General features: G+C 43.0%; 1 protein-coding gene across 1 annotated transcript in view; it reads right to left on the bottom strand.

The window, feature by feature from the left end:
- RFTN1 (raftlin, lipid raft linker 1) overlaps positions 1-26089 on the bottom strand; it is a 359175-nt gene that overhangs the window by 228252 nt on the left and 104834 nt on the right. Inside the window, exon 3 of the mRNA XM_063452313.1 lies at positions 17212-17398. Within this exon, the coding sequence (XP_063308383.1) occupies positions 17212-17398 (187 nt within the window). The remainder of the gene's footprint in view (positions 1-17211; positions 17399-26089) is intronic.

The following is a 26089-nucleotide window of genomic DNA, read 5'->3' as shown; positions in this document are numbered from 1 at the left end:
TCATCTGGAAGGCTATTCCATGCATCAACTACCCTCTCAGTAAAGTAATACTTCCTGATATTATTTTTAAACCTTTGTCCCTCTAATTTTATGTCCTCTTGTTGTGGTAGTTTTTCTTCTTTTAAATATAGTCTCCTCCTTTAATGTGTTGATTCCCTTTATGTATTTAAATGTTTCTATCATATCCCCCCTGTCTCGTCTTTCCACCAAGCTATACATGTTAAGATCCTTTAACCTTTCCTGGTAAGTTTTATCCTGCAATCCATGAACCAGTTTAGTAACCCTTCTTTGAACTCTCTCTAAGGTATCAATATCCTTCTGAAGATATGGTCTCCAGTACTGTGTACAGTACTCCAAGTGAGGTCTCACCAGTGTTCTGTACAATGGCATGAGCACTTCCCTCTTTCTACTGCTAATACCTCTCCCTATACAACCAAGCATTCTGCTAGCATTTCCTGCTGCTCTATTACATTGTCTGCCTACCTTTAAGTCCTCAGAAATAATCACCCCTAAATCCCTTTCCTCAGATGTTGAGGTTAGGACTCTATCAAATATTCTGTACTCTGCCCTTGGGTTTTTACGTCCAAGATGCATTATCTTGCACTTATCCACATTAAATGTCAGTTGCCACAACTCTGACCATTTTTCTAGTTTACCTAAATCATTTGCCATTTGGCTTATCCCTCCTGGAACATCAACCCTGTTACATATCTTAGTATCATCCGCAAAAAGACATACCTTACCATCAAGACCTTCTGCAATATCACTAATAAAAATATTAAAGAGAATGGGTCCAAGTACAGATCCCTGAGGTACCCCACTGGTGACAAGCCCAAGCTTCGAATATACTCCATTGACTACAATCCTCTGTTGCCTGTCACTCAGCCACTGCCTTACCCATTCAACAATATTGGAATCCAAACTCAAAGATTGCAGTTTATTGATAAGCCTTCTATGTGCAACAGTGTCAAAAGCCTTACTGAAATCTAGGTAAGCAATGTCTACTGCACCACCCTGATCTATAATTTTAGTTACCCAGTCAAAAAAATCAATAAGATTAGTTTGGCATGATCTCCCTGAAGTAAACCCATGTTGTCTCTGATCTTGAAATCCATGTGTTTTTAGATGTTCAACAATCCTATCCTTTAACATGGTTTCCATCACTTTCCCCACTACCGAAGTAAGGCTTACTGGCCTATAGTTGCCCGACTCCTCCCTATTACCTTTCTTGTGAATGGGCACAACATTCGCTAACTTCCAATCTTCTGGGACTACTCCTGTTAATGATTGGTTAAATAAATCTGTTAATGGTTTTGCTAGTACACCACTAAGCTCTTTTAATAGCTTTGGGTGTATTCCATCAGGTCCCATTGACTTATTTATCTTTACTTTTGACAGTTGAAATAGAACCTCTTCCTCTGTTAAGATTGACTACAATCCTCTGTTGCCTGTCACTCAGCCACTGCCTTACCCATTCAACAATATTGGAATCCAAACTCAAAGATTGCAGTTTATTGATAAGCCTTCTATGTGCAACAGTGTCAAAAGCCTTACTGAAATCTAGGTAAGCAATGTCTACTGCACCACCCTGATCTATAATTTTAGTTACCCAGTCAAAAAAATCAATAAGATTAGTTTGGCATGATCTCCCTGAAGTAAACCCATGTTGTCTCTGATCTTGAAATCCATGTGTTTTTAGATGTTCAACAATCCTATCCTTTAACATGGTTTCCATCACTTTCCCCACTACCGAAGTAAGGCTTACTGGCCTATAGTTGCCCGACTCCTCCCTATTACCTTTCTTGTGAATGGGCACAACATTCGCTAACTTCCAATCTTCTGGGACTACTCCTGTTAATGATTGGTTAAATAAATCTGTTAATGGTTTTGCTAGTACACCACTAAGCTCTTTTAATAGCTTTGGGTGTATTCCATCAGGTCCCATTGACTTATTTATCTTTACTTTTGACAGTTGAAATAGAACCTCTTCCTCTGTAAACTCACGTGTAATAAATAACTCATTTATCCTTTTTCTTAACTGAGGTCCCTCTCCTTCATTTTCACATTGCTTTCTACTTCTTCACATGATCAGCAAAGTAATTCCCAATTTTATTAAAGACACGGAGGCTCATATTATGCATAACTCTTTCTTTATTTCCTCAGCAGCAAAGATAGAGGAATATAAATATTATCAAAAATGAAAGAAAAAACTGTATAGGCATAACAGGCAGCCAATCACATCATATAGGAAGTAGCTATATAAGTCCTGTGTCTCCCATAATCCTCCTCTTTCTTTGCTGCTTCCTCAGACAGATAAGTGTTTTTTTGCTCTGCTCTGATTCTGATATTCTGATTGCTGTTTTACATTTATGTGTATTCAGTTTGAATTTATTTGCCTTAATTGCCTTTATTGTGCATTTTCCCTGTTTATTTGACCTGTACCGTCAGTGTGCTCCAGGATTCCCTGGGGGCTTTTATCCCTCTACCGGGAGGTTTCCTTCCCTTCCCTCCCCTGCTCTCCCGCGCGTTCGCGCTGGTCCGGGCACTGCCTCCCTGCCGTGACCGCTTCTCTTTCCGCGGCCGAGGCTGAGTGCTCTCCTCTCCCCGCTCACGGGCTGCCCGCGCGGGTAGGGTGCACGCGCCCCTTCCCCCGCCGGGTGCCCGGCCGCGAGCGCCTCCCTCACGTGCGGCGGCCATTTTGGGCGGACCTTGCTCTGCTTGCTGTGCTGCCGCGCGGTCGGTCGCCTCGTCTCCCTCTCTGGATCCCCTGGCACTCTGACGGTCTGGTCCTTCTTGTTCTTTCTGCTGTGGGTTAATCAACCCTTTTTCTTCTAGTGGCTCTATTTAATTTATTTTATTTAGTCCCTTCACTGTTGTTATTCCAGTATGCAGGATAGGGAGGATGGCTCTGCAGGCCCCCCTGGGGACGTTCACTCAGATAATACTGAGGGCCCTATGGCCTCTCAAGAGTTTCAGGCCCTACTGGAGGCCACTATGGCTTCTTCTATACAAAAGGCTATTGCCTCAGCCATGGGGGCTGTATCCTCCTCTTTTTCCCACTCCCTGCATTCTATGGTATTGCCTACTATGACTACCCCTTCCCCCCAGGGTGAGGGGTCCCCTTCCCCTACTCAGACTGTGCCTGGGGCCCGTAAGGCTCGGGCCAAATCTAAAAATGTCGGCTCCCACTCCTCGATGCAGGTACTACCTGCCATGACTGACACGCTACAGGCGGTCACAGATAGCGCGCACCCCACGCGCACAAGAGCCCCTGGCCGGGCTAAAAAGGCTAGGTTGTGGAAACGGGCTAGGGCCCTTGATGATGGGTCGGATACCGACCGGAGTGTGGAGGACGAATCCGACGTTATGGAGTATGACTCCTTTGATGATGAGATATCTGGCGAGGATTTGCCCCTTACGGGCGTGAACCCCTCGGGGTCCTCTGCCAAAACCTGGGTCAGATATTAGGCCCCTCTGGGGACGACAAGACAATCCTCGACCCGCAGGGTAACCCCCTGTTTGACCCAGATGACCTGCGTCACCCCAGGTCCGCTGAATGGGTCCCCCCGGACCATATTGCCCAGTATGTGGCTAAACGCATCCGCACCCCCCTTTCTAAGGAAGGCCGTAATAAACTGCGTGCCGAATGCCCACGCCCTACCCTCCCGGGCGCTGCCGGTAAGACCCCAGACATCGACCCGCAGATTGCCCAGTTCTTAAACAAGTCGGGCTGGAAGCCCAAGAAGGGCCTTGACCATTCCCTGAAGGGGTGCCAGGACAAGATCCTGGATACGCTAGGACCCCTCTCGAAGCTATACGAGCTTCTTGATTCTGCCAGGACTGGCGACTCGGCCTTGGATATCGATGTGGCTGTAGGTTGGGTCCAACGGGCCATATGCTTACTAGGGAACGCCAATACGGCGATGTCTACAGAGAGGCGAAAAGCCATTCTCTTAAAGATTGACCCTAAGCTGGTCGCCATGAATGTGGCGGAGCCTGAGCCGACCGATGAGGGTTTGCTGTTCGGCACCTCTTTCGTTAAGGACATGGGGTCGTATGTCAAGACCTTCACTGCTATTGACAAGGCGCAGGCGAACATGAAGCGCGTGTTCGCGCCTAAGGTTTTCGGAGGGGCCGGGCGTAGCAGGAACCGTCCACCCGGCCGTGGTTTCCGAGGCGCACCCCGCGCGACCAGAGGTTCCTTTTTTCCCTCCCGGGGATTTCAAGATCAGAGAACCCCTCCCTTCTTCCCAGCCAGAGGTCGGGCTTGGGGCTCCAGATACCCCCGCGGTGGTACCCCCAGCAGACGTCCTTACGGTGAGTACCCTTTCTTCCCCTCCCGCTCAGGTGGCGGGGAGGCTGGCTTTATGTTACCGAGAGTGGGAAAATATCACCTCGGATGCTTGGGTTCTGCAATGTGTAAAGGGGTACCGTCTAGACTTTGTTTCCATGCCTGTCCAGTTTTGTTCCCCCAGAGAACTGTCTCTTCCACCGGATCAGGACGAGATGATTTCCACGGAAGTCGTGGAAATGCTATCCAAGGGCGCTATAGAGGAATTGCCGTTCGCCGCAGTAGGCTTTACGAGCAATCTTTTCCTGGTGCCCAAGAAAGGGGGCGGAGTTCGCCCTGTGATAAATCTTCGTCCCCTCAATGCCTTCCTACGTTACCAACACTTCCAGATGGAAGGTATACACTGCCTCAGAGACCTTCTACGCCAGTCAGACTGGTTAGCCAAACTGGACCTGAAGGACGCCTACTTCACGGTTCCCATTGCCTTGGAGTTCAGAGACTACCTCCATTTCACATGGCATGGGCGTCGTTGGCGCTTCACCTGCCTGCCTTTCGGTCTCTCCTCGGCTCCCTGGTGCTTCACCGAGCTCATGAAGCCTGTAGTGGCGTTCCTCCGGACCCGCGGGGTCCGCCTCATTATTTACCTGGACGACATTTTGATTTTGTCCCAATCAAAGGAGGACCTCCTACTTCACCTGGAGTGGACTACCAACCTGTTGCAGAAGCTGGGTTTTCTGATCAACTGGGACAAGTCGGTCCTGGTTCCCGCCCAGTCCATAGAGTTCCTGGGCTTCAGAGTGGATTCCGTCCAACAATTTCTGTTCCTACCGTGTTCAAAGGTGAAAGCCATCCAGAAGGAAATTCGAAGGGCTCTTCGTGTCTCAGACTTGTCCGTCAGACAGCTGGCGAGAATAATTGGCCTTCTCGCGGCCTCTATTCAAGCGATCTTCCCAGGCCCGCTACATTACCGGGCCCTCCAACGGCTCAAGGGGTCACACCTTCGGTCAGGTCACTCCTACGAGTCTCGGATACGCTTGGACGCGGAGTCCAGGGACGAATTGGTGTGGTGGTTGGCACACATGGAGGCATGGAACGGGAGAGCGATTTTCGGCTCCATCCCAGACGTAGTGATCGAGTCCGATGCCAGCTTGCACGGCTGGGGTGCTCGTTGTGGCGACGTTTCCACAGGAGGCAGATGGTCCGACGTGGAGAAATCACTACACATCAACTGCTTGGAGCTCCTGGCAGGGACGTTCGCGATCCGCAGCCTTACCCCAGGACGGGCGAATTGCTGCGTTCTCCTCAAGATGGACAACGTATCGGCGGTCCGCTACATAAATCACCTGGGGGGTACGAAATCCAAGATGTTGGCGGTTCTGGCGAAAGATTTCTGGCAGTTCTGCCTCTACAACAACGTTTCGGTAACAGCGGAACACATTCCGGGTCTGGACAATTCGGGAGCGGATTGGAATTCAAGACACTTAAGAGACTCTGGAGATTGACGCTTACACGCTTCGGTGTTCCAGGGCCTGGACATGCTGTGGGGAAGATTTCAGATGGATCTGTTCACATCTCGGCTGAACACTCAGCTGCCGGAGTTCTACAGCTGGAGACCGGACCCAGCAGCGGTAGCGACGGACGCCTTTCTCCAAGAATGGCCACGGGGTCACCTGTACGCGTTTCCCCCGTTCAACATGATCGCGCGCACGATCTCGAAGATGGTCCGCCACGACTGTCGCTTGGCACTGATAACCCCTCTATGGAGATCACGACCATGGTTCCCTCGCTTGATGGAGTTATCGATAGATTACCCTCGGCTGATACCTGTCTTCCAGGACCTCCTTCTGGATCCGGATGGGAACTCACACGAGCTGGTGTTGCAACACCAGCTACCCCTGATAGCGTGGTTCCTTTCAAGGGACCTTGGACTGTCCCAGACGTTCCGCAGGCAACTCTCCTACTCCTCGATAACGCCTGGGCCCCAGGCACTCGTTCAGCCTATCGAGCTTCATGGAGATCGTGGTCTGGTTGGTGCATGGAACGGGCAGTGGATCCCGTATCTGCCCCTCTACATTTGATTCTAGAGTTCCTCACATTCTTGTTCGATTCAGGCAAGGCATACCGCACGATTAACCTTTCCCGCTCGGCTATTTCGGCCGGCCACAAGGGTTTGGACGGTTCCCCTGTCGGCAGGCACCCCTTTGTATGTCGCCTTCTCAAGGGTATTCGCCTTGCTCGTCCTCCTCGTTCTCGCTTTTCTGCCTTTTGGGATGTCAACGTGATGTTACAGTTCCTATCATCATGGTACCCTAACCTGGAACTGACTCTCAAGCAATTGTCATCCAAGTTGGTGATGCTACTCTGCTTGATTTCTTGCAAGAGGGTCTCTGACGTCAGGGCCCTGGATTGGGACGCAGTTGCGTTCACCCCGGAGGGCGTTACTTTTGACATATCCAGGAGGACTAAGTCTGCATCCAAGTCATTTACATACCCTAGGTTTTCAGGTTGTCCGGCACTCTGCCCGGTGGATTGCATCAAAGCTTACCTGGAGGTTACACGTTCCCTTCGCTCAGCAGGTCTGCATGATCTGTTCATATCTTTCAGGTCACCTCACCGACCAGTTTCAACTCCTACTCTGGCACGTTGGATGCGTTGGCTACTATCTTCTGCGGGTATAGACACCTCTGTATTTACGCCTCATTCTGTGCGGGGCGCGATGGCTTCGAAAGCGTCTTCGGTGGGATGTCGACTGGAAGACATTATGCGAGCGGCGGATTGGTCTCGGGAATCGACCTTTCGAGACTTCTACTTCAGACCCATTGAACACATCGCATCTCGAGTGGTAGCACAGCTTTGAACTTGCATAATATGAGCCTCCGTGTCTTTAATAAAATTCCCAGATTTTACTAATATCATGACGTAAAGTCATGATTTTATTAAAGACACGGAGGCGAGTATTATTCCCTCCCACCCTCCCGGTGTGGATTTGGGATAAGAGATGCTTCGATACGATTCAGGTATGTTTTTCAATCAGGTCTGTATTTTTATCTTAAGTTTGGATCATGTATTTTATCATGTATTTTATCATATTTTAGATGATTTTGGAAGCTTTTGCTAGTTTCTAATTCTATATATTTTATATTTCAGAATCCGGTTTTATGTATGGCTCCTCACAGTTATGTTTGGTAAGTCTACAGTTTTGAGTTTGGAAATTACCATATTTTTCTATCTTTTGTAGCTTGAAGTTTTCGCATTGTCTCCTGTTTCCTGTTTGGATCTAATGGAGCATCGTTCGTCTTACCTGGTCTTCGGTTTCGCAAGAAAGAGGGGGATTATGGGAGACACAGGACTTATATAGCTACTTCCTATATGATGTGATTGGCTGCCTGTTATGCCTATACAGTTTTTTCTTTCATTTTTGATAATATTTATATTCCTCTATCTTTGCTGCTGAGGAAATAAAGAAAGAGTTATGCATAATACTCGCCTCCGTGTCTTTAATAAAATCATGACTTTACGTCATGATATTAGTAAAATCTGGGAATTGTTTTGCATTTCTGAGTACGTGAGGCTGAAACATGAATTATACACATTTGTGAAATTGCTGGTACGTTATAAACAGCTATGACGTCATAACAATGTCATGTATTTGTCCTTGAAAGAAAGTGCTCACAATTCTTCATAAAACATTTCATTTTAACCTTAAATAGCAATTTATTTTTGTAAATATAACTTTTTAGGATTGTAATGTAATGAATATCCAACTACTTTTGATGATGACAGGCTAAAATGAAGTATGTGGGTGACTATAGACTATGCCAAGCATAGGCAACCTTCGGCACTCCAGATGTTTTGGACTACACATCCCATGATGCTTTACCAGCATTATGGGTGTAAGAGCATTATGGGGGATGTAGTTCACAGCAACTGGAGTGCCAAAGGTTGCCTATCCCTGGACTATGCCATTTTGTATAGGGCCCTATTTTTTATTTTGATATCCCATAATGCCTTGTTTATAGCAAGAGAAAAACTGTCTGGGAAACATGTATAAACACAGCATATATGGGATGAGGATTCCCATGCATGTACATTTTCTCAAGTTAGAAAATATTTGTTAGATACGGTGTAGCATTTTGTGTTTGAGTTTCTGTGACACAAACTAATGTTGCAATTTTCCAACAGGTTAGAAAATTTTAATTTGTGTTTTAAAAAAAAAAAAAATATTAATGGAATACTCCAACATTAGACATAAACATATTAATTTGTAACGTTGGAATGTTCCTGCTTCATTTTCCATTCAGGGAACCCTTAAAAATATGTTACTTACTTCTAGTCCACTGGTGAGACTGTCTTGTCACTTCAGCTCCGCTCCACCCCCAGGTAAAAATCACTAGTAATGATCTTCAGGGCAATCCAATGCCTCAGAGCAATGTTTCTCATATCAAAACATTAAAACCAATACTTCGCTATGAGAATCCCCCACTTCCACTCTGTGCAAGTACTCAAAGTGAGTGAGCTAGGCAACTTTCCTGGCTGTCTGGTTGACCAAGGGGATTCATAACATTAAAGATTTCTCTTGAGATCTGCATTTTGTATTAAATAGGACAGAGTGGATATGCTGTTATCTGTTAAGGCACTTCAGGAAACAAACAGGCTTTAGGTGCCTAGAATGACTGTCTCCACAGTTTAAAGGCAATCTGTAACCACTTACCTTGGCCTCTGTTGCCCGCCACAATCTCATTAGAGAGGTGGGTTTTACACTTCTGTCCACCCATGCTTCTTCTATGTTTTTTGCAGATTTGCCCAGAACTCCTTAACCTGGCTTAATTTCTCTGTTCCTATACTTCCTAGTCATAAATAGCAGCTCCGACCAGTGAGCTTCTATAGCAACCAAAGAGCACGTGCTATAGTTGCTATGGATGGAGAGGATTAACCTCCAGTGGCAGGTGTCTTCTGCTCCCCTTTATCAATCAATTCAATCAATTCCTCGACATAGACTCTATGCCAAATAATTGATTGACAGGTGGGTAGAAAGGTTTTTCTCTCAATCTATATATTTGTTAGCAAAACTGCTACCACAACGTATAGAATGGACAGATGTCATTCTCAAAATCAAAGTGACAATATGGCTAACACATCAGATTTCCGATCAGATCAAATCTGAAAACAGTTGGTCAGGTTAATGGTTTTTTTTTTCTCATGGCTTTTGCAGATAGACAGGCAGTTTACCTGTCCGATCTTATAGAGGCAGAAACTTCCTATAGAGCATGAGTGCATGGACACTGCATGGTTACACTGTGGTTTGCCTGAAGGTATTGGGGATGAGGCCTGGTATTTAGATCTAACTTCTTTTACCTGGCTCCTCTATGAAACAATAGTTACTGTTTACTTTGGGGACAATCTGTCTCCCCATCTCAGTCAGTTTTTTGTACTTTTAGGAAGGTACTTTCCACATTACGGTTATTGTCCCGATCTTGACCACACACACACAACAGAAAAAAAAGTAGATTTCTAGTCCACAGGCCTTTCTGTGTTCTCTAACATGTGTATGGTAAACAAGATAGATTTAACGTCTGCTCTCCAAAATTCCTAAGGTACCAGAGTTGGTAGAACACTATTGAAATACAGGAACAAGGAAACATTTGGAAATACTTGTAAAGAGCAATTCTGAGGCAATGAGCATAAAGTAGAACAATCAGGTGAACATTCTTTTGGTTTCTAAGGTTGTTGTTTTATTTTAAACATTTACGACAGAATTGCTTTTTCCACAAAACCTTCATTATTGTTTCAACCATATGACTTCTTATATTATTTTACATAAAAAAAACACATTTCTTTTATGCAATAAACAGAAAACTTTTATGAACGTAAGATGGTTTGTTGTATTGCAATATACCCAGTTCTCTGTTTCTTCTGAGTGAAAACTATTTTCTGAATTATCCTGGGAAGCAGAAAGATGGGTAGCGCTCTAAATAAGGTACAGCTATTTTGTATTGAATACAAATAAACAATGGCAGTTCTTTCTGGCTCCCTACAGGCACAATCACCGGCATGCACGAGTGCAGTTTAAATACACAATGACACTCTGTGGTTAGGCTCTCTTTTTAAAATAATTAAGCTGTCATTTGGGGGTTGTAAAACATTACTAAAATCCATATCTTAATAGGATTGTGGCATACAATGGCTGCGGTAATATGCAAATTGCTAAGTGCAAAGCTAGTTATTAGCTGTGAATGCTAAGCATGTGGCATTCAGGAGAAGGTGTTACTGTATTATAAAATTGAAAACCCCCCAAACACACGTAGATCCATTCAGTGAGGACAGGAAGCTGCCAAAAATATGTGTGTTTAAAAAATGACCCTGTTTGTTACACTTCTCTTTTGATGGCATACATCTTTCCTCTGTTGTAAAAACAGCGGACGATACCTGAAATCCTTCAAAAACACACCGTCTGTGTGTGAAAAAACTATGAATATTAATCTTGCTCATCTGTTTCTGTTAATTTACACGGTGCTGAAAATGTGCACATCTAAAACAACTGTTCTTGCTTTGTAAAAGCTGCATGATATTCAAAGCATTAGATTCACATATAAAATAATTGGCAGTTAACAGGACCGGTGGGACAGGTTACTAATACGGTACTTAGAAGAAATATTAACATAACCCGTAACCCAGATTATCTCCAGGTTTAATATAAATGCACTTCTGGGGAAGACCATTAAAGCGGCACTGTCATGGCCGAATCCCGTTTTTTTATTTTAACCCCCCTCCCACCTCCACTACATCTAACTGACCCCCTAGTAACCCCTAAATGCCCCTAAGCCCCCCATATTACCTATTTTTTTTTCTTTATTTTCTGCCCCGATCTATATTCAGGGCGCCGCCATCTTTCTGTGGGTAGAGGAAGTCCATGTGGGACACGTCATCTGCCCACACTAGATAGCACTAAGATTCCCGCACATGCCCAGTGAAACACTTGGGCATGCGAACGGGAATTTCATCTATTCCTTTGTCAGAAAGACGAATGAATGAATAGCATTGTCAGATGAACAAACAAACATTGAATATCAGTGTTCGTTTGTTCGTTCAGTTTATTACAAGGAGGGAGCTACCAGCGTGCAGCTCGCTCCTTGTAAAATGTAAAGATAGAAGTGGCAGGGAGCAGTGCTCCCCACCATTTCCTAAACCCTCCATGTCCTCCCTCACTCTATGGGAGGTCAATATGAGATTAAAATCTCCCAAATGCCCCTACTCGCTATACCGCGAGTAGGGGCATGTCTACTAAACAGTGAGCAGCCTCTGTGCGGCGGGTGGGGGCCCTAAATAACAATAAGGGGGGGGACCTACTGTCCTCCCCCCCGGCCCCCACCCCTGCGCGGCAGGTGGGGGCCCTAAAAAACAATAGGGGGGGACAAACTGTCCTCCCCTCTGGCCCCCACCTCTGAGTGGTGGGTGGGGGCCCTAAATAGGAATGTTGGGGGGGAGCTTCTGTCCTCCCCCCCGGCCCCCACCCCTGCACGGCGGGTGGGGGCCCTAAAAAAAATAAGGGGGGGACCTAGTGTCCCCCCCCCAACCTTTAAGCTGTGGGTGGGGGCGCTAAATGAAAATGGTGGGGGGGACCTACTGTCGTCCCCCGGCCCCCACCCTTGAGCGGTGGGTGGGGGCCCTAAAAAACAATAAGGGATGGACCTACTGTCCCCCCCCCCGGCCCCCACCTCTGAGCTGCAGGTTGGAGCCCTAAATGAATTTTCAACCCCCAATCAAGGTGACTAGGGGTCTCAAGCCCCTAGTCACCCCCCTACCCAAATAAAACTATCCCCTACCTACCCCCCTCACCCTAAAAATAGTAAGGGGGGAATAAAATAACTAACCTGTAAAGAAAAATTAAACTTACCATTTGACGTCTTCTTTTTTCTAAAATCTTCATTTTTCAGCCCCAAAAAAGGCCACATAAAAAGCCATCATACCCGTCGAATTTAAAATAAAAGAAAAAACCCAAGCGCAAAAAAAAATCATGATGCAAAAGAAAAAACCCAACGCTAAAAAAATTAATCCATCTTCACCCATGAAGGGCTCCTCGCAGACTGAGCTCTGCAGGGCGGGGGAATGCTTATAAAGCCTTGCCCACCCTGCAAGTAGGCTAAGAATACTCTGGTTGGTTTAAGCCAATCAGAGTGCTCTTTGTCATTTTACACAGCGTGGGAAAATTCCAAAGAACTTTCCTACGCTGTGTAAAATGACACAGACCACTCTGATTGGATGGCTTGAAATCTAACCAATCATAGTGCTCTGTGTCATTTTACACAGCGTGGGAAAGTTCTCCATGGGTGAAGATGGATTAATTTTTTTAGCGTCGGGTTTTTTCTTTTTCGTCTGGATTTTTTTTTTGCACTCGGGATTTTTATTTTATTTTATGTTCGACGGGTATGAGGGCTTTTTATTTGGCCTTTTTGGGGGCTGAAAAATGAAGATTTTAGAAAAAAGAAGACGTCAAATAGTACGTTTAATTTTTCTTTACAGGTTTATATCCCCCTCACTATTTTTAGGGTGAGGGGGTAGGTAGGGGATAGTTTTATTTGGGTGGGGGGTTGACTAGGGGCTTGGGACCCCTAGTCACCTTGATTGGGGGGGGGGGAATTTTCATTTAGGGCCGCTGCTCAGGGGTGGGGGCCAGAGGGGGGGGGGCACTAGGTCCCCCCCCCGTATTGTTTTTTAGGGCCCCCACACACCACTCAGAGGGGGGGAGGAAAGTAGGTCCTGTGACCACCGGAAACTAAGCACACTTTGCTCCTCCGCTGGTCACCGCTGGTCACTGCGTAGGAAACCTCCATAAGAGAAATAGTCCCTACTTTTTCTTAAGTTTTGAAGAAAACCAGAGCAGATAGGAAGAAATTAATAACAGATCCTGAGAGAGGGAGAGAAGAGGAATCGATTGGGGAAAGGTAAGTTCGGCATGACAGTGCCGCTTTAATTTTGAGAAAGTGTAGGTGGTAATTAGTCTTGCCCATTTCCTGCACATTGCTGTTCCTAAATTTTCACCCTTTATCCAGGCTCTACTTCTCCTTGTGGTGAAATCCAGTAAGCAAATTAGGGCAAGAGGATCAGATGTACAGTTGTATGAGGGTCCAGGAAAAGGTGCCAGGGAAGATTGCATTTTGGAAGGAGACAGGGTGATGTAGTGAGTGTAGGTATATGGAATTGTAGTAGATAACGAGTAAGAGTTTAAAAGAGAAAGGAAGGGAGTGGGTAGGGGGTATCGGAGTGGGGAAGAATGGGCTGGGGAGTTTAGGGATAAGTGGGCATTGAGTCTTTGTTGGAGTTATGAAGGAAAGTGAGAAAGGCTCAAATTGAGTTGACGTCAGGGAGCGGTGAGTGTAACAGACTTGTTCCCTCTCTGTTCGGTTGTCCGTGCCCCCCTTGTTCGTATCCGAAATGAAGGTGAGTGTTTACCCTTTAAGACCCCCCAAACACTGACCACGCCCTGGCTTGCTAACTTCAAAAGAGTAATTAGCTCAAGTGCTTTCCCCGGTTGCCCAGTTTGTCTCCTAAACACAGGCAGCGGTACATGGTCGTCGAACGTGTGGAACTCTTTTCGGCTACGCATTCCTGCGAACCCCGGGGAAAACTGTACTGCTGCCTGTTCTGCTCCCAGACAAGTTAGGAGAACACCGTTTGGGAGAAAGGAACTATCGACTGGGGGGAGCATTCGCTCCCTAGAAGCCAGGGGGTGCATTCGTCGGTGTTCGCACAGAAACTCCCAAAAGTGGACCAGCCGTTGCCTCTTTTACTCTGGAACTGTTTTGGGCTCTTTTCCTCTGCAACTGATTTTGGGCACAGAACTGGCTCCTCTGGAACCGGCTCTGTGGCCTGCCGAATGGTGATTCAGTTCTATCAAAGGAATCTGAGCGCTATTTGGACAATTCGGGCATTAAGATCCGAGCTATTCCGGGATATAAGACTTGTGGGGTTCCTGTGTAGTGTGACTGTATTTTCGGGGGGGTTTTATGTATTTCATGTATGGTTCCCTGTAACTGAGAGATAATTGAGTTACCGGTCTTTGACATAATTCTCTCCCAGACACAGGGACACCTGGGAGGGGTTTGTATTGTGTTAAATGTAGACCCTATGCTGGGGGTCTGTGCATAAAGAGCCAAGTGTGGCTCAATAAACTTCAGTTGTACTCCCAGAACTGAATATCGTCCAATGACTGGGGAGGAGGAGAGTTATTCACTTCACAGCGCCTTGTTCCTGAGTTTCAGTTACCACGGATCCAGCAGAGAAAAGTCCTTGTTAGGACTAGAGCTTCACTTCAGTGAGCAGTCAAAATAGAAAACAAGGAGAAATGGGAGTCATTAGGGGTGAGCACAGTGTCGCTGATAACTGGATGCAAGACTTTTCAATGCCATACACGGATGTATATGAATTAACCTTCAATTTTCCTCTAGGTTGTCCGAAGTTTTTACATAACCCACCCCTTTCATTATAACAGTTGGCTCTGCATTTTATGAATCAAGTATCAAAAATCTTGGAACAGTTTTCATAGTAAACACTGCAGATGTTTGTGGAACGCCTCAAGATAATGAACCAGTCTATATGTACAGTTTTCTTACCACTGTGTGTATGTGATTGTATATATATTTTATGTATATGGTCCAGTATATAATGTGTGTATGTTACATAGTTACATATTAATCTAGGTTGAAAAAAGGCTAAAAAAAAGTTCAACCTTCCAGATGTCTTCTTATGCTGGACGTGAGCTTGTGCATAATATATGTAGCAAATGGCTGAATTTGTGGGGTAAATCTAACTGGGTGAGGGAATGCGATACAAAAGAGACAGATTTGCATCAATATTCTTTCTCTTATAATGTACAAGCATGCATCTTAGCATGGGGAACCAGTGTGTTGTGCTAGTTGTCTTTGTTTACTGAGCAAGTCAAGCTGTCTTGTGTGATTTACAGACATTTCATATTTTGGATATCTTCATTACTAAATCACATCGACAAAGTTATATATGAAGCTCACAGCTAGAAATGCCATTGTGAACTATATAAATTGCCACTCCCTACAACTTTAAAGTTACTAGTGTCAGATTGCATGAGTTAAAAGGATTGTATAAGATCCAAGACAGTGTGAAGCACAATAACGTAATATGGCTAAATTAATTAGAAACTCGGCATATCCTAAATGGCTACCAAAACATTAAATTGGAACTATGTAAAAAGCTGAAAGAGCAAAACTCCTCATACACCGGTAATCAAAATAATCAGAAAACATTGGAAATTACGTTATAACATTAGAATGTTCCTTTTTAGAGTAGAAGAATACTGGGCCCCTTTGTTTACATTTAAATCAATCAATCAATCCATAAAGCCTACTTGTAATTCAAAGCCAGGACTGTCTCCTCTCTGCAGTCGGATTTGAGATCATGAAGACTGAGAAACTCTGGTCTAATCAGATGCTCTTCATAAAGAAGCTTTGCTGACCTACTGTGCACCTACGGCACCTACAGCAATTGCCATGATCTGCCAATCCAATGCTTCACTATAAGATGTGATTGCCACGTTTGCTGTGATCATGCTCAAAAATAAAAGGTCTAAATGAGGAAGAACCTCTAGTGGAGGTCTGTCTCACAGCTGCTAGATGAGTGTTTATTTAAATATTGTAAGATAAAAGGGACAGCAATTATGTACCAAAACTACTTATTTAAGATGTATTGGTTTTGGTGCTTAGAGTTTTTACACTCTACACAGTTTCTGCTGCCGTTTCATACAGAGCAATTAAGTGTTTTTTCCGTGAATACTATTAGAAGCTCATATATTTGTTTTTATTTCCACTACCCCTGTCTCCTGCTGAGAGCATCAATCATGTTTTCAGGGGTCTTACTACACACCTCTCCTGCATATCTCTATTTGGGAAGCACAGACTAGATTCCCACAACAGGTTAAAAGTGGCTTTATGGTATATAAATACCATAGATTGCCTGTCCACTTGACAGCCACTTGAACATGGGTAGGCGACCTTCTGCAGCCCAGATGTTGTTGACTACATCTCCCATGATGCTTTGTTAGCACTATGGTTGTAAGAGCATGATAGTCCACAACATCTGGAGGGTAGAATTTTGCTAACTCCTGCACTACAGGCATGTAAAGCTGGCAATTAAACATTGTCATTGTGCAGCAATGATTTTACCTGCAGGGTTAAAACAGGGGTGGGGATAAATGGCACCAAGACCACTTAATTGAGATTAAGTGGTTCAGATGCCTATAGTATCCCTTTAAAATAAAATAAAAAAAATTTAATGACAAAATGTGAAAATTTAATTACAGTGTTCCTTTACGCAAAGATCCGTTTCAGTTGCCAAGTTAATTTACCCACAAACCATCAGTCAAAAGAATCCCACAGAAGGGCAAACTCCAGACAACAGAGTTGCAAAGGAGAACAAAATGTAGGTGCCAAGATATTGAGAGCCGGGTGCAAGAAAGAAAACACAATAAATATAAATAAGGGCGAGTGGCAAAGACGAACTCTAATCTTTAAGATACAAGGGGCTTTAGAAAAGGGGGGGGGGAAAGTGACAGTGCCGCTTTAAGCATCTTTGTAAAAAGTTATTTAATTATTTTAAAAGCAGTCTTTTTAATGCATTATGTACAGAGTGCATTACAAAGCGTGGTAAAGCCTCCCTGGAGTATTCCTTTCACTAAATGAATAATCAGTGGCTTACAATAACTTCATAATTGTTCTAAAGTGGTCTGCTGCACATCTATTTTCCCACCGATGTGTGATGTAAACATTGATAAATGGCTTGCAGCATACACAGAAAACCCTGGTGTACGCGTATCATAACAATCAATATATTATCTGTGTTTTCTTTGGTCAAAAACCAAAATACAGATAATGGTACGTTCACAGTATGATTACCTTTCAGTTTTCTTTATGAGTACTACTCGGAATATCTGCTCCTGGGGAATTCTCTCTTTCCCATCGCTGGATTGAACAAAAGGATGAATTGCTGCCACTGTAAATCCCTGCTGGTAGAGGTCCTGGAGCTGCGCTGGTAGATCACGCAGGGAGGAAAGCCGGACCGCACTTGAACCTGGAGCTTCAGCTGAAAAAGACGGCATTGGCCAATTAGGCTATAAATAAATAATGCTAAGTGCTTGTATTAATGGCTTAATCCTTCCATACACTAATAGACATTCATTTCTATTTTATTCACAAAATTCTACAGGTTTTTTTTTTTCCCGTTAGGTGGAAGCAAATGTTAATTTCGAAGTTTAATTTTAAAATATATTACATAACGTGCTTACACATCATTTTAGAATAATCATCCGTAGAATATTTAAAATGACTGTCCTACATCTCAGTAGGGGTAAGATCATATCAGATACTATGATATTATGTCCCCAAACTATTTATATATCAATATATAGTTGGAGAGACTGGCCAAGAGGTTAAGGCACCGAGAGTGGTAACTATTCAAAATTCTGCAGCATCTCAAGGTCAGTTCATTTTCACTCTTTATAAAAGATACCACGGAACTGGTTAACAGAAATATATACACCGAACGTCACCTGAATGGTGGATATGGAAAATCTTTCATGACCGGTCCAGCTATTTTGCCAGTTAAACTCAGGGTGAGCCTTGTTAAAAGGCTTGTTTTGTTAAAGCTGCAGGCCATGTGGTAGGCAAGTTGTGGTTTTTGGGCCCCCGCAGCAGCATAGGTACGTTATACCCAAAATAGGTGTTAGTGTAGACTGACTGTGATTAACAGAGGCTTATGCTATTCTCTGTGTAGTTCGACAAACACTAGAAGATGCTCAACTTAGCAATAAACTAATAATAGAGAATCACTGTGCTTGTGAGGCTAATTTATTATTGTTCATTTTATATATTGTCTATTACTATGTTCTTATTTTTTTATTAAAGTGTCACTCCATGCCTTTTTTCCCTGTTTAACTAATGCCCTATAGAGTTCCAGGATGCCCAAGTCAGGCGCTGGGGTGTAAGTAGCCCCCCACACACAATTTCCAATAACTCTGGATTTGCCGTATTGAAAGCTTAAACACTGCACATCCAGAATTTAAAAAGCAGAAGTTGTTATGGTGGTTGGAGTAACCCTTTAACTACACGTACCTACTACAGCTAGGAAGTTATCCTTGTATTTCTGCATATACCAACTATGTTGTATGTGCTAGAGCGCATGGTGGGTATATTAACAATTTGGTCAGTATTAAAAAGTAATTGCACTAATCATACAATATGTACAATATGCAACAATTTATGATATCTACACTAAACATTATAAAGTTAATGTAAACAATTGAACAAATAATTAGCGTGTGACTTTCTACTCGCTTTAATTGCAAATACGTTACTGACAAAGAGGGCAAATCCTCACTTTACATTATTGACAGACAGGGCAAATCATCACTTTATATTATTGACAAACAGGGCAAATTATCACTTTATATTATTGACAAACAGGGCAAATCATCACTTTATATTATTGACAAACAGGGTAAATCATCACTTTATATTATTGACAAACAGGGCAAATCATCACTTTATATTATTGACAGACAGGGCAAATCATCACTTTATATTTGTACATTCACATTATGTTTTGCAAAAAAAAATGATAGCTTCATTATTTCAAAAGAAAGTTTGGATACTTGGATAAAATATAGCTTACTGATTTTAAAACCCAGGTTTTTCTCAGCTATTTTTGTGAAAGCCCGTTAGAATGACAGCCACTAGAGGCATGTAAAACCGGCAATAGAAACATTGCCATCACTGCAGAACAGAAATGGTTGACTTGCTGGGTTAAAACTACAGGGACATGGCACCCAGACCACTTCATTGAGATCACGTGGCCTGGGTACCTATCTAGTTCCCTTAAACCGTTTAAGAATCCCCACTACTAACAATAGAGTGCAGGGCTTAGCTTACTGGCCAAGAGTGATCGGTTGATAATTAGCTCAAGATAGCTAAAGGAAACTCCTAAGTAGGGGGTAGTAGGAGCATCCAGTCAGACCCTTGGTAAGAAGTCAAATCATTCTAAAACGGTTTGTCTGCTTACATTGGGTGGAGAATGGGAGAACCAAGGCACTTCTGGTACCATAACCACAACAGTGTGCAGTATGGTTATGGTGTTTAAAGTGTTATTTCCAGTTCATCTAAGTAAAGAAAGTGGCCTGTGAAGGGCAGTATGGAAACAGGAGTCTGGGCACAGACATCTAAATTGTTGAGAGGGGCCTAAACTGGACGAAAGGACCCTATGTATTCATACTAATCTGAAGAGCTGTGAAGAGCCAGATACATTTGAAATTGACGGATTTGAAATGGACAGAGTGATCTGTAAGAGGCAGTATCAATAGATCAAGGATATGAAGCCTTTGAAAATCTAAATACGCATAGTGCTTTTTCCCCTTGAATTAAATGAATGCCTGGGTTAAAGATAGCTTCCTTTATATGTTTGCATAAGGACCTTTACAGTATAAATGGGCAATTTTATTTACTGACACGCATTCAGAACGTAACCTCAAATCACACTAGATCGTCTCTGTATTCTGGCACTCAAAGGGTTAAGCTACGAATATACAGTGATACAATATAACCTAACCTGGGCTCTTTGCTGATCTGATGAAGTGTGTACAATTCAAAGAACAGTGATCGGTATAAAATATCAAATTGTAAGTGTTCTCTGAAGCTCTATTTGTGATTTTTCATGTTCACTAATAGACATCATCCCCGGAGAACATTGAGAATTTCAGAATCCATTTAAAAACACTATAAATAGCTTTTTTTGCGAGTGTATATATATATATATATATATATATATATATATATATATATATATATACCTTTTCCTAGCATGGTCACAGGTTCATATCCCACTTAAGAAACATCTGTGTTCTTCAGAGTTGTTCACTGCTCTATTTAACAACGTGCATTAAACAGTCGATCTGCTATTATCTACCATCCTGTTCCCTGCATGCTTGACTGTTCCTTCAACGCTAGCATCCATATATAGATGTTACTTTTACTAAAAATACTTTATTGGTCGCAGCTAGCAATTTCTGCTTCAAAATGTTTTACGCAGTGAACTCCCCTGAAAGGTTGTGTGAGTAACTGCTTCAGCAATAGCAATAAAACAAAGTGTTTTTTAATATTGTCTGAGATGAGGCAATCCCCTTAAATTTCAGCAGCAGGGTGCCAACTCGAGGAGCTTCAAAGTGATTTTAAGATCATTGTCCCAAGTCCGAACAACTGGTAGGGTTGTGTTTGGAGCAAAAAAAATGAAAATTGGAACTATTTAAATCTGTATTTCTGGTAAGATAAATCTCTCTTACTTAATTCTCCTGCAAGGTTGTAGTTCCCTCCTTGTCAACCTATTTAGTTACACCAAGGGTTAAGCCGGTAGTTTCGGTGAAAAATGATGGCTCACAGCAAGACATTTCCTTTAACAGATAACACATCCTAGTGTGTTGTAGGTTTTCTGATACAGCTGAAAGATTGCTGGTGACATTTGTTTTTTGTTTTTTTGTTAATTGGTGCTTTATGTACGACTGCATTCAATGTGGAAAGTGGATTTGACATTTTAATATCAGATCGGGGGAAACTGCAAAACAGAATGGTGGGAGCTGAAATATTTGTGTTCAACGTATTCTTTAATCTGGTGTGGTGGTTGTGAAACTGATCTGTGTGTACTTAAAATATATTGCATTCTTTATTGAAATTGTCATTGTGCAAGGCAATGTCTCTGACTCTCCCGGATATGTACATAAATGAATCGAATGCTTCAAACTTTTAGAAGTGGACTTGTACAATCCTAAAACTATTGTGCCAAATGTACTCGGGCCCTGAAATGAGCAATGGCATATAGAGAAAAATATTGTTTTGAAGAAAATGTTTTAATAACGTTTAAAATAAAATCCCAGCCTACAAGGTCATTTGAACAAATAGTCGAATCGAATACTTCAACAGAATTCTTTGCTCATTTGTTATGGCCCATCAAGTTCTTTTGTCACTGTGGGGTAAATTCACTAAATGTTGATCTGAAAACCTAAGTGCAAGATGTAGGTGAAACTAGGCAACTTGCAACTATAGGTGTTGCCTACATTTCTTAATTCAGTTTTGAATTTGCCATAATTTACCATTTAATTAATATAACCCTTTGTCCCTGCACCCAGTGACTTGAGGCTGCAGCAATTTAAACACTCTCACACCCCCTGACATCAAAGGATAAACTTAACTCCCTCCTACTCTGTTCGAGTTGTGTGGGTAAATGGAACAAAACACATACTTCTATCCACTTTCTGGCTTGTAAGAGACTGTCTGAGCCATGGAGGAATGTATGCGCAACCGGAGGCTCAGGTTATTGTTGCAACAGCCTGGTTTACAAAACTGGGACTGTTTAAAACAGATAGTAGGCATGACTACTACAAGGTTATTTTTTTTATTTTTTTTTTTAATAATTCTTTATTTTTGTAGTGCTTAGAAGTACAGACGCGTTTATTGCGCCACGAAAGCAGATATAAGTCAATAGAGTAACACAAGATAATCGATATCATGGCAAGCATTAACAGCACAATTTTTTAGAGACTACATGAGGTAAAATTAGACAGTTTGAGTAAACTTATATGCTTTTAGAGATTAAACATAGTTAAGACATACGTGAGTAGTGAGGCCTCTAAGGCTATGTAGGTGTGTGAGCATTTTAGATAAGTGTCAGTTGCCTTAGGCCAAATGTGTAGCGTGTGAAATTATCCAGGGAGTGGAGAGGACAATGAGCATGAAGCATGGTGAATGTTGGTTGCGAGCATTATAAGTGTGAATGTGACTGCTAGTCAGTATGCTGTGTGTGACATTTGCTTAGGTGTATATGGTATAATATCAGTGGGCTTTCAGATGAAGCATAGGCAGTCAAATAATAACGATAACAATTAGGCAGTTCAATCATGCAGGTCAGGGTTCCTAGCTGCAGCATCATTGGGATTGAGAAGCAATATGAAGGGTCTTAGAAAAAGGAAAATCAAACACCAGGAAGGGAACAATCAATACTTGCGCCTTATTCTCAGGCATGTTGGAGTCCGAATAAGGGTGGCATGGTCAGAGAGTCCAGCGTCAACCTATACCCAGACTTGGGTGTGCATGCAGGCTCATGGGTCGTATCATGTGGCGGCAGGGTGCATAGGCCCCTCGGCCCTTGGTCGGAGTGAAGACCTGGAAGGAGAGGCTACAAACTCGGGTCCTCTGTCTTGAGGCTTGGTCTCTCTGAGTTAAGGCATGACTGGTATTCTTGCTGCGATGTCGCCGCCTGCGGCGGTGGATCCCCAGCCTCCGCAGCGGGTGTCTGTGCAGCAGCTTGGGCGTGGTGCATCTCTTCCCCGTGCTCCCAGCTCCTGCTTTGCGCTCAGTCTGTTTGCTCGGTGGTGCCTTCTCCTTTCTCCCGTTGGGGTGGTGCTGCTTACTCGCTCTTGGTAGTGAGAGTAGGGTCACCTGAGGTGCCTGCAGCCGTTTGTTTAAGTTGTGCCAAAATCGGGCAAAAGAAGCTTCAATGCGCTGCAGAACATCGCCATGTTCCTCCGCTTCAGGCGCATGGTTTGGCTTGCCTGATGTGTTTGCCGCCGCCATTGTGGGGGCGCCATGTGCTCGGCTGCCCTCGTGCTGCGGGGATTCAGGTTGTGGATTCTTCTCGCGTATGCCCCTCCTGTCGCTAGGTACGGACCGTGATAACCCCCAACGGTCCAAAGGGGGGGGGGTGGGAGACGGTAGCCCCGAGGGATCTGTGTCCAGGTCACTCAGTGCGGGGAGCGGCCGTCTCCCCGCAGCTCGATCTCCGGCAGGCCTCAGAGTGTCATGCTGGGTTCCCGAGGGGTTACAGGCTTGAGTTTGGAATCGGGCGATTCCCCCGGGTAACCCCGTCATGCTGGCTTCCCTCCTGTGCGTGATTGTGCCGGTGTTAAGGGGAATTACCCCCGAAAAATGTGTAATAGAGCGGGAGCTGAGGTTCAGCACCACCGCTCAGTCTGGTTGCCAGGCTCCGCCCCTACTACAAGGTTATTGAGCAGTTCAGATGTGCTGATTGGAACTGCAGAGGTTGACTTAAAGGGAAACTATAGTCACCAAAATAACTTTAGCTTAATGAAGTAGTTTTGGTGTAAAGATCCCACTCCTGCAGTCTCGCTGCTCAATTCTCTGCCATTTAGGAGTTAAATCACTTTGTTTTTACAGCCATAGTCACACCTCCCTACATGTGACTTGGACTGCCTTCCTAACACATCCTGTAAAGAGTCATCTAATGTTTACACTTACTTTATTGCTAATTCTGTTTAATTTAGAATTTCTTATCTCCTGCTAATTCTTCTGATCTCCTGTTAATAGCTTGGTAGACCCTCCAGTGTGTGATTAAAATTCAATTTACAGAGCAGAAGGTAAACATTTAAAGTACTGTATGTTCTATCTGATTGAAAATTAACTCAGTTTTTTTTTTCATGCAGGCTGTGTGAGTCACAGCCAGGGAAGTGTGGCTAGGGCTGCATGAACAGAAACAAAAGTGATTTAAAAGGACACTATAGTCACCAGAACAACTATAGCTTATTGTATTTGTTCTGGCGAGTATAGTCAGTCCCTGCAGACTTTTGCAGTAAACACTGTCTTTTCAGAGAAAATGCAATTTTTACATTACAGCCTTACCTTCACTGGCCATTCCTCAGTTGGCTACTAGAGGCGCGTACTGGGGCAGTGCTGCATTGTGTGCAGCACTGTCATTCAGTGTCTCCACCCTGTGCATGGAGACACTGAACTTTCCTCGTAGAGATGCATACATTCAATGAATCTCTATGAGGAAATACTGATGCTGGCTCTGCCCCTGATCTGCCTCCTTGATAAGCCTAATCAATCCTATGGAAAATCATTGTTATTGGCTCAGATAATCACTTCTGATGATGTCAACCAAGCAGGCAGACTAGGGGCAGAGCAAGCAGCTGAAAGAGTTTAATAAATGTAAGATATTACTATATTTAGAGGGGTAAGGGAGGCCAGGGGGGCTAGATGGTGATTTTAACACTATAGGGTCAGGAATACATGTTTGTGTTCCTGACTCTACAGTGTTCCTTCAACTATTAAATGACAGTGAATCGAGAGTGAGACTTTAGATGCATGATCTATACCAGGGATAGGCAACCTTCGGCACTCCAGAGGTTGTGAACTACATCCCCCATAATGCACTTACGCCCATAATGCTGGCAAAGCATCATGGGAGGTGTAGTCCAAAACATCTGCAGTGCTGAAGGTTGCCTATGCCTGATCTATACACTAAGACTGCTTCATTAATCTAGAGTTGTTTTGGTGACTATAGTGTCATTTTAACTACATATCACTTAAACCTACACTGGATAGAGTATTTGGTATAAGGAAAAATAGAAAAAAAAGGATCTGAGAAATTGCTCTGATTGAACAAGTCCTGGTCTGGGAAGGCTATATATGTTTTACACATATACATATTTTACCTATCTTATGTGTACTAATGGGATAACAAGTATACATGTAGGATATTTAATACCTGCTTTATTTTACCAAGTACACAAAAAAAAGAAAATGAAGAAACTATAAATAATAACAAAATAAATAGTCGATACAGAAATATTTGTTAGATATACAACGTATGCCACATTTAAGAGTACAACTGTTCCCCCTATTAAAAACAGCACAGGGAACAAAATATATAACAGTTAGTTGGTAATAGTGGTACATGGGCCTATAGAATAGACGGCACACAGACCACCCTCAGGAACACTTAGCCTAGACTGACAACCCTAACAAGACCAGCAATCTGACCAGGTGACTGAGGAATAGACAGACAGTCAGAGCTTGCACAGAAGCGAATAGCGACACAATCCACTTTCTCTAACACTAGTACAGCCTAGAACGACCCGACTAGATGTATATTGTATAATATAAAATAGTGCTGACACTTGAACTACCATGTTGAATGTTTTTTTATTACAATAGCCTGACAATACTGTTGTGGTAAGTCATGCATGCCTGTTATATTGTTTCAACAGCACAATAAAAATAAAGAATTAAAAAAAAAAAAAAAAGTTAAAAGACTTCCAAAACACCATCCTTATTAAGTAAAATTGGAAAATTCAACAAATAAGTATTTTTCTCACATTCACTTTAATTGAACGTGGGACTGATATTAAAATTACCTATCTCTATGAAACATCAGGGATTTGTGATTGCCTTTCATATTCAAATAATATCTTTAAAAGTCATGCATATGTATATATTGTACTAATACCATTCATCTAGCACTCAAACAGAAGAAAATGTATTTTGTCATTAAGAGGGATTTTGCATAAAATAATAATTAAGGAAAAAAAACGAAAATAATGTTTTCTGAGCATTACTTCGATCGGTCGTTTCTATCTTTAGAAATATTATGTAGGTCACAGGTATCCGTCTTCAAGTGATAGTATGAAAACAAGCTTATCAGCGAAAGACTGCATTTTTGATTGACCTACATATGTTAACATTGAAATAAACATTTCACCTTTGAAATACATTTATTTAAAGGCCCCTTTTAAAATTGTTTTTATTACTGCCATTAAAAAAAATAACTTTGAAAGAAAATAACTTTTCGATTCAAAGTCATTTTTAACAACAGCTTCCTGCTTTAATGGGACGCGTAGTTTAACAACTGATGGAGACGCGGGATTAGGTAACCCTGTTGTAGAGTATTCTTCGCAAACAACGAATACACATTTCTTTGATTTCATATTTGATTGAT

The sequence above is a fragment of the Pelobates fuscus genome, chromosome 4, assembly GCF_036172605.1.
Source record: "Pelobates fuscus isolate aPelFus1 chromosome 4, aPelFus1.pri, whole genome shotgun sequence".
Classification (NCBI taxonomy): Eukaryota; Metazoa; Chordata; class Amphibia; order Anura; family Pelobatidae; genus Pelobates; species Pelobates fuscus.
Note: the sequence above shows the minus strand (reverse complement) of the source record. Positions and strands in the feature narration are given on the sequence as shown.